This window comes from Leptonychotes weddellii, chromosome 4, assembly GCF_054177405.1.
Source record: "Leptonychotes weddellii isolate Sample4059 chromosome 4, ASM5417740v2, whole genome shotgun sequence".
NCBI lineage: Eukaryota > Metazoa > Chordata > Mammalia > Carnivora > Phocidae > Leptonychotes > Leptonychotes weddellii.
The window spans coordinates 94,116,532-94,125,094 of NC_138372.1; the positions used below are offsets into that span (position 1 = coordinate 94,116,532).

General features: G+C 41.4%; 1 protein-coding gene across 1 annotated transcript; it reads right to left on the bottom strand.

Annotated features, from left to right (window-relative positions):
- Positions 1–213: 213 nt before the first annotated feature.
- LOC102744075 (NBPF family member NBPF6-like protein) lies at positions 214–8,268 on the bottom strand. Its single transcript, XM_081817113.1, has 4 exons — positions 8,087–8,268; positions 5,888–5,987; positions 3,504–3,739; positions 214–269 (listed from the first exon to the last, which is right to left on the bottom strand). Exons 1-4 carry the CDS (start codon positions 8,262–8,264, stop codon positions 214–216), a joined length of 570 nt encoding a protein of 189 aa, XP_081673239.1. The 5' UTR covers positions 8,265–8,268.
- Between the last annotated feature and the right edge of the window lie 295 nt (positions 8,269–8,563).

The following is an 8,563-nucleotide window of genomic DNA, read 5'->3' on the forward strand; positions in this document are numbered from 1 at the left end:
GAAAACAGACAACATTGTTTAAAAGGACAGACACATCATTGTATGATGAATGAATGAATGAATGAATGAATGAATGAATGAATGAATGAAATAGGTAAAATCAGCAGTTTCTGAGTTTTTTTTCCTGGATCTGGGACTTTGGCCTCTTGGTGTCTTGCTTCTGGAATCTTCTCTAGACTTCACCATTCCATTACCGGCCCTTTCAGCATTCAGTTACCTGGGTGCCAGGGGCTCCTGTCCATCTTCATCCTTCCTATCATTGTAATTTTCTACAAACCAAAAAACAGAAACAGCTAGTCAGAAATTGAGCAGGTCCCATTTCACACATTACAAATATGAGGGCCTATATGATCGGAGGCATAATACTCTGCATGTTTGTTCAGAATACTCTGAGAGAGAGGGCTTAGGTTGTGTCTTCAGAGAAGTAGCCTGGCAAGCTTTCCTGAGCAACACCAGACGGTCTCTTCCTGGTGTGGCAGATCATCACCATGACATCTACTTCCAAGTCAAGGCAAAAAGTTGAAAATGTCTTTTGTCCAGTGCACAGAATACTCATTCAGCTGCCTTCTGGACTTCTGCAGCTGTAATCTTCATTTTTGCCACATAGCTGGTGGCTAGACCATGGTTGTATGTCCTTTTAGGCTCTCATAAAGAACCCACTGCAGTCTCTGAGAAGCAACAACTTCAGGAGAACCCACTTAACCTTTCTAACCAAATGACTTGACAAAGGCACTTGTGCATGCCAGAGTGTGTGAAGAGAATCTTCTCTCTTTTTTTTTCCCCCTTTTTTTTCCTGACCCCACCTAGAGACCAGCACAGTTGCTGAACTGTATTGTCAAGGCAGCTGGACAGTGACCTGAACCACAAAAGAGAATCTCTCTCATCCAAAGAACCAGGAAAAAGGGACCTCTTGCCTAAAAAGTGTGAAGAGTGCTCCCTTTTATTTTCTATTTCTCAATTTTCTTGCCTCCTTGCTCTCAAAGTAGCCCCAGTCATGCAGAACTGCAATGCAGTGTGAGAAGAGAAATCTCTGAGAAAACTCAATCTTTCTAAACAGAGGAACTTGGAAAAGGGACCCTTGGGAACTTGAAAGTATAGAAGAAATACCAGAGAGAAGAGAGGCTGGAAAACGGTCTATGAGCTGACAAAAGTACCAGGACTCATCCCCAAACCGAATATGTGTGGAATTGGCCCAACAGATCATGACAAAGGATTAGAGAACTAAATTACCACATAAACCACCATCTACTCCAGACTAAACCTGAGTAACATATTTGCCGGACCAACCCAAACAACAGCATATCAAAGGTACTGAACGCTCACCTGATATTGGAACCACTGCCTATAGAAGGTGAGACAGAACTTGGGAATCTGACCCTAATGGGGTTGATTGCCTGCTAAAAAATAATTTCCAGGCGTGCCTGGGTGGCTCAGTCGTTAAGTGTCTGCCTTCGGCTCAGGTCATGATCCCAGGGTTCTGGGATCAAGCCCCAGGTTGGGCTCCCTGCTCAGCGGGAAGCCTGCTTCTCCTTTCCCACACCCCCTGCTTGTGTTCCCTCTTTTGCTATGTCTCTCTCTGTCAAATAAATAAATAAAATCTTTAAAAAAAATAATTTCTGGAGGGTTTTAACAGGACCCAGGGTCTTACGATATAATATTCAACCATTTCAATAAATGAATAAAAAGCATTTGATAGAATTTGACATCTATTCAAAATAAAACGCTCAGAAAATAAGGAATAAAAAGGAACTTCCTCAAATAAGGTGGAAACATTTCTTGGTTGGACCATGACTCCTCATGTTTGCATTAGGAGACATAATTTTTTCTCCCTGTTGTCAGCAGTCACCATCATAAAACAAAAAACAAAAGATTTGTTTGTTCATTCAAATATGAATAAATAAAACAAAAAAAATTAAAAAGGGAACTTCCTCAGCCTAATATGGCACTATGATCATTAATTAGGAAACTCAATATTATTTTAAGATTTATTTATTTGAGAGAGAGTAGGGGAGGGGCAGAGGCAGAGAACCCACACAGGGCTCAATCCCAGGACCCTGAGATCATGACCTGAGACAAAACCAAGAGTCAGACACTCAACCAACTGAGCCACTTAAGTGCCCCAGAAAACTCAGTATTATTAAAAATGTCAATTCTCCTCAAATTTTTCATAAATTCAAAGCAATGCCACTCAAAATCCCAAGAGGATTTTGTTGCTGTTGCCTTTTTTTTTTTTAACAGATAATGGCAAGCTGATTGTAAAATTTATATGGAAAGGCAAAGGATCTTGTTTTAGGAAAAGAGTTCTTAGATATAACTACAAAAGCATCATCTGTAAGTTGGACTTCATTAAAATTAAGAAATTCTGCTCTCTGAAAGACACTGTGAAGAGAATGAAAAGATAAGCCATAGTCCAGGAGAAAATATTTGCAAATTTAATATCTCATAAAGGACTTGTATGCAGAAATGTAAAGAACCCTTAAGACTTGATAATAAGAAAACAAACAACTCAATTTTAAAATGACAAAATGTTTGAACACTGGCTTCACCAAAGATATAAGGAGAGTCAATAGGCATTTGAAAAGATCCTTAAAATCATTAGTCATTAAGGAAATGTAAATTAAACCACAATGCCTTCCCCGCCCCCATGCTTATTAAAATTGCTAAAAAGACAAAAAGCAAAAGAACAACAACCTGAAATTATCAAAAGTTGATATTGGGGAACAATTGAAATTTTCACACATCGCCAGTGGGAATCTGAAATGGTATAGCCACACTGGAAAACAGTGTGGCAGTTTCCTCTTCACATACCACGTGACCCAGCAATCCCACTCTTACATATTTACCCAATTGAAGTGAAGTGAAGTGAAGTGAAAATGTATTTTCACACAAAAACCTGTGTGTGAATCTTTATAGCTATTATTCATAATGGCCCCAAACTGGAAATAATCCAAATGTCCTTCAATGGGTAAATAGATAAATAAAAGTAGTATATCCATATAATGGAATAGTACTCAACAGTAGAAAAAGAAACAAACTACTGATACATTCTGGACATGGAAAATCTGTAGGAACAGAAAACAGATCCAGTGGCTTCCAGAAACTGGGGCGGGAGACAATGGTTGACTACATAGAGGCACAAAGGAACTTTTAGTGGTGATGGAACTATTCTGTATCTTGATTGTGGTGGTGCTTACACCACCCTATATGCATTTCTCAAAGCTCACAGCACTGACACTACAGGGAGCCATTTTACTGTAAATCAATTATCCTTAAAAGAAAGAGGAAATGTCTGTGGGGGCTCCCCTTGGGCCCAGGTGAGCGACGATGGTAGGTATTTCCACCTGATAGTATCACTATCAATAGGCTGAGAAGGGCACAAAACAGTAGGACATCTGGCTAAAAAGTCACTCGTAGAGTCCTGGAAGCATAAGTCCTGGAGACTTATGTGAGGCTAGGATCTTTGTGAGGACCTAAGGGTCTCCATGGGCTGTAAGCCAACTTACCAGTGGTGAGTTTGCTGGCAAGGTTCTCTGCCAGCTGGCTTCCTTGGGCCAGTTGTTCACAGAATCTCTGTCCCTGGTAGCGGGCAATGTCAGTGCTCCTGAGGAGGCCTTCAAAAGACTTGACCGTGCTCTTTGTATGCTGAATGAAAAGATAACAGACACCTTTCCCTTCCTGTATCCTCTGCCGTAAGTGGGTCAGTTCTTGTGCCTGAGCCTGAATTAGGGGATCATATTTCCTAAAGTAAGAAAAACAAGTAAAATGTAACAGTGCATAGGTTATGGGAGTTTCAGCAGAGACATCTCGTAGAATGCCCCTAAGGAACTTCCCAAGTTGAATTTTTACACAGGTTGTATGACTTGCCTGTGGCAGAGGGAATGAGGAAACAGCATTGGGTTTGGTTCTTTGTTTTTTATTAACTTTACTTTGAAAAGATGCCCCTTCAGTTCCTCAATTCAGCCCACATCCACTTCCATGGATTATATATCATCAAGCATTATGCAGAAAGTGGCGTGCACATATGCACAAGCCAGATATAGAAGTGTTGGGTGGGTACACGTGGTGTTGATTCAAAGGATGAAAAGAAAAATCAATGAAAGGGTCAAGAAGCATAGCATTCTTTTCAGTGACATGCAAATAAGCCATAATCCGTAAGGAGACACTAAAGAGTAAATAAAGTTCTGAGTTACAACAATTACATCATGCTAAGTGGGTTTTCACCATTTTCTAATGACTATACAAATATTTTGCATGGATTCCAATCTAAAATGTGAGCTCTCTGAGGCTAGAGATAGTGCCACATATTATGCAACTTACAGTACCCAACGGAGTGTACATACACAAGTAGGTATTCAGTTAATACCACATAGAACCACATAATCCCAAAGCTGGACTAGACATTTATAGTCATCTACCTCATCTGATGCCTGAATCTCCTCCCTGCTGTCCTACTAAGTGATAGTCTACAGACTGTCTTTCAAACTCTATTCCATAGAGCTCCTGTAAAGTGTCAGAGCTGGTGAAGACATAGACTAGAGAACAACAGAGGCTCTAGACCTAGGCTTCCTTCAATCAAGTATCTCTGCTTTAGATTTTACATATTTGAGCTTCTCAGATTTCATTTCAACAAAGGGTTAAAAGACATCTTGAATGCCACAATCTACCCTATATTTGAAACTCTCTGAGGATAAACAATGCTAGTCCTCAGTACTAAATTATTAATAAACTATTTTCCAGACAACAGCTGCTTGATTATCTATATACCCAATAGCCCTACCAGTTAATACTCCACATAGCATAATACTTAGAAAAAAAAAATCAAGATTGAGAAGGAGAAACATTTTTGTCATGAAAAGGCACTTTGGAAAGCTTGGAAAATATTTCTTGTAGTAGAAAATGTTAGTTCATTAATGACAACCACCACACCTATAAAAAAATAAAAGTATAGAGGTGCCTGGATGGCTCAGTTGTTAAGCGTCTGCCTTCAGCTCAGGTCATGGTCCCAGGGTGCTGGGATCGAGCCCCACGTCAAGCCCCGCATCGGGCTCCCTGCTTGGCGGGAGGCCTGCTTCTCCCTCTCCCACTCCCCCTGCTTGTGTTCCCTCTCTCGCTGTGTCTTTCTGTGAAATAAATAAATAAAATCTTTTAAAAAATAAATAAGTAAATAAATAAATAAATAAAAGTATAATAATTACAGAAACTATTTGTTGAGAGCTTCATATGTGTCAGAGATGGTTCTAACTTGTATTAATGCATTTAATCTTCATAACCCTCTGAGGGTTATGATACTGTTAGTATTTTCATTTTACAGATGAAGTTGTACCTCAGTTGAGGTAACTAAGATTCAGGAAAGTTAAGTAAATTTGGGGCGCCTGGGTGGCTCAGTTGGTTAAGCGGCTGCCTTCGGCTCGGGTCATGATCCCAGGGTCCTGGGATCGAGCCCCAGGGTCCTGGGATCAAGCCCCACATCGGGCTCCTTGCTCAGCACAGAGCCTGCTTTTCCCCTGCCTGCCGTTCCCCCTGCTTGTGCTTGCTCTGTCTCTCTCTCTCTCTCTCTGGTTCTGTGTCAAATAAATAAATAAAATCTTTTAAAAAAAGAAAGTTAAGTAAATTTGCCCAAGGTCACACAGCTAGAAGCCACATTGCTAGTACTCCATCTCAGGTGTCTGTCTCCATTTTATTCCTATGATATTTAAGGGAGAACCCCAGAGACCTAACTACACTACCCCCTAATTCCCACAGCCCCGCCAGTTGTCTTTACCTAGTTCTGTGCCTGCCACGTACTTTTCTATCCCTCTCCTTGGACAAATGCGCTCTTTATACTAGCAGCCTGGGCTGCCCCACTTCAAATAGTAATTCACACATTCCCACACAGGTACCTACTTACCCAAGCCTTGCAGCTGGTCTCATCTTCTCTGCCAGTTGCCTGTCAAACTGTACTTCTTCCTCCAGCACGGATTCGATGAGGCCTTTGTACTCTTCACTCTCTGAGAAAACAGACACACCTGCCTCAGGGGAATGCTGGACATGCTGCTGTGCTCGCTGCCTTCAAAGGAGGAGGCAGGGTCCATCCCAAGGACAAATGGAACCCTGGCAACCAGGCTCCATGCTGGGAGCTCCACATCTCATTCCTCAATCTCCCAGATTACATGGCATTTTAGATATGAGGAAAGAGAAGCTCATGGGCAGGTAACTTACTCAAGATAATTGAACTGGAAGGAGACAAGTCAGAATTCATATCCCCTGAGGTCTGACTCCAAATCTTGGGCCACTTTACCAAGCCTTGTAGCCTCTTAGGTAAAGCATTAACCTGGGACATAAAGTAGTGATTTCCTGTGTGTTGGAGAAGGCTCCAAAGTTTGTAGGACTGATAGTTCTCCCATGTTGAGAGTTTCAATAATCCCCCCAATATTTCAAAAATTTCCAAGTTTATTTGGATACAACTGTGTAATATGTGTAAGGAGGGGAAAAAAATCTGAAAGATATATGTTCGAATGCTACCAGGTGTTGTGTTAGAATAGAGGAGAACTAATACATAGTGCTTCCATGGCATTGTTCTAGTAGATTTTCAAGAATTATTATCATGTAATCATCACCACTAGCTAAAAAGGTAAATATTATTATTACCATTACAGATGAGGAAACTGAGGTACAAAGAGGATAACTTGGATTTGACCCCAGAAGTCTGGCCCAGGATACATGCTCTTAATCACTGCACTGTATTATCTTTATACTAAGATCTAGGGTGATATCTCTTTTCTTCTCTAGCTTCAAAAAATTTGTCTTACAATTGTGATTTTAATGAGCGATGTAAAAAAAAAAAAAACCCTTATATTTCCACACCCCAAAGCTCATCCTTTCCTTCTTTATTTTTAAGATTTTATTTATTTATTTGATAGAAAGAGAGCACAAGCAGGGGGAGTGGCAGGCAGAGGGAGAGGGAGAAGCAGGCTCCCTGAGGAGCAGGGAGCCCGATGCGGGGCTTGATCCCAGGGAGCAGGGAGCTCGATGTGGGGCTCAATGCGGGGCTTGATGAGGGGCTCAATCCCAGGACCCTGGGATCATGACCTGAGCTGAAGGCAGTCACTTAACCAACTGAACCACCCAGAAGCCCCTTTCCTTCTTGAAAAAGTAGGCTTTTTAGCTTTTTTCTCCATGTCTAGTAAGTTGGATAGCAAATTTTATCCCCCATTGATTTATTGAAAAATAACTGTAGAAATTTGAAAGCAAACTCTACTTCAATATCAGCAAGAATCCTCCTCTAATATTCCTGTCTCTTATGTGTCCTCACTTACATCATGATTCCTTCAGTCACTACAGCTTCCTGCCGCCTCCCCTCTGGCCCCCCCATTACCCACAGGTTTGGGATTGTCCAAGGATTTCCAAATGTGAGAGCTGAGCATGGAGAGGGAAGGGCCAGCTCCTCCATTCTCATTTTGGCTCCACGTCTCAAAGCCCAGATCCTGGACTAGCTTGCTGTCTACAAAGTTCATATTCAGGGAGAGATCGAAAAGGTGTTACAGAGTCTCTGATTTTCCTGGAAATACTTTCAATCTCACCAGAGTGTGAGGAACAGCTTCTTAAAACTCATATGGGAAAAAAAATCTTGCTCCAGGCATCAGGACTTCCCTCTGCGTCTGCAATCGATGTTCTGATCTCCAGGTATCTGCGGTTTAGCGGGGAACAGACAGCTTTAAGCTCCTATAAGGCAGGTGGAGAATACTAGTACACTCCCAGGGCAGCTAGCACAATGCTTTGCAAAGGGTACTTAATAAAAGTGATACTATATGTTTCTAGAATCTGACACACGTTCCTGAGAGAGAAAAGATAGTTCAGTGTCTGAACCAGGGTTTTAGCCTCTCTGCCTCCCTACCTCTCACTGTAAACTTTACTCCTTTGTGCCTCAGTGTCTCCATCTTTTGCAAATTGAGGGTAAAATACCCACTTCTACCTTTCCAGGAGTATAGTCAGGACGAGATATATTTTGATGGAGAGAGAAGAATAAAGTTTGGAGAGTGTTTAGTTTCTCATAGGGAAGTTAGACAATCATTTATCACTCTGGTGACTGTGAACCCATAGGGCTTACTGTATTTCTGCAGCTGGTTGGCCAGGATGTAAGCAGTAGCCTTGGATGTGAGGAATTTCTCCGTGAGGTCTCGGAAGTTCTGTTTGTTTTTTTCCAGCTGGGAGCACAAGTACTGGTTGGTTTCCAGGACGCTCATTTCTGTCCTCGGATCAGAGAAAGTGGTGAGAGATTCTGCCATGCTGAAGCTTGTGGTGGTAGAAGAAGTAGAGCCAGGACCTGGGGAGCAGAAACCCCATAAATAATTAGAAACAAGTGAATAGATTATGGTGATGGCTGCACTGCCTGGTAAATTACTAAAAATCACTGAACTGTACAATCCTAATAAGTGAGTTTTATAGTTTGTAAATTATACCTCAAAATTTCATTAGGTGGGGAAAAAATGGACTTAAACAGGTCTAAAGTTTGCAGATGTAATTCATACTTACTTTGGGGCCAAACTTTTTCAGCATTCCACAACTGTAAGAATTCTTAACCACA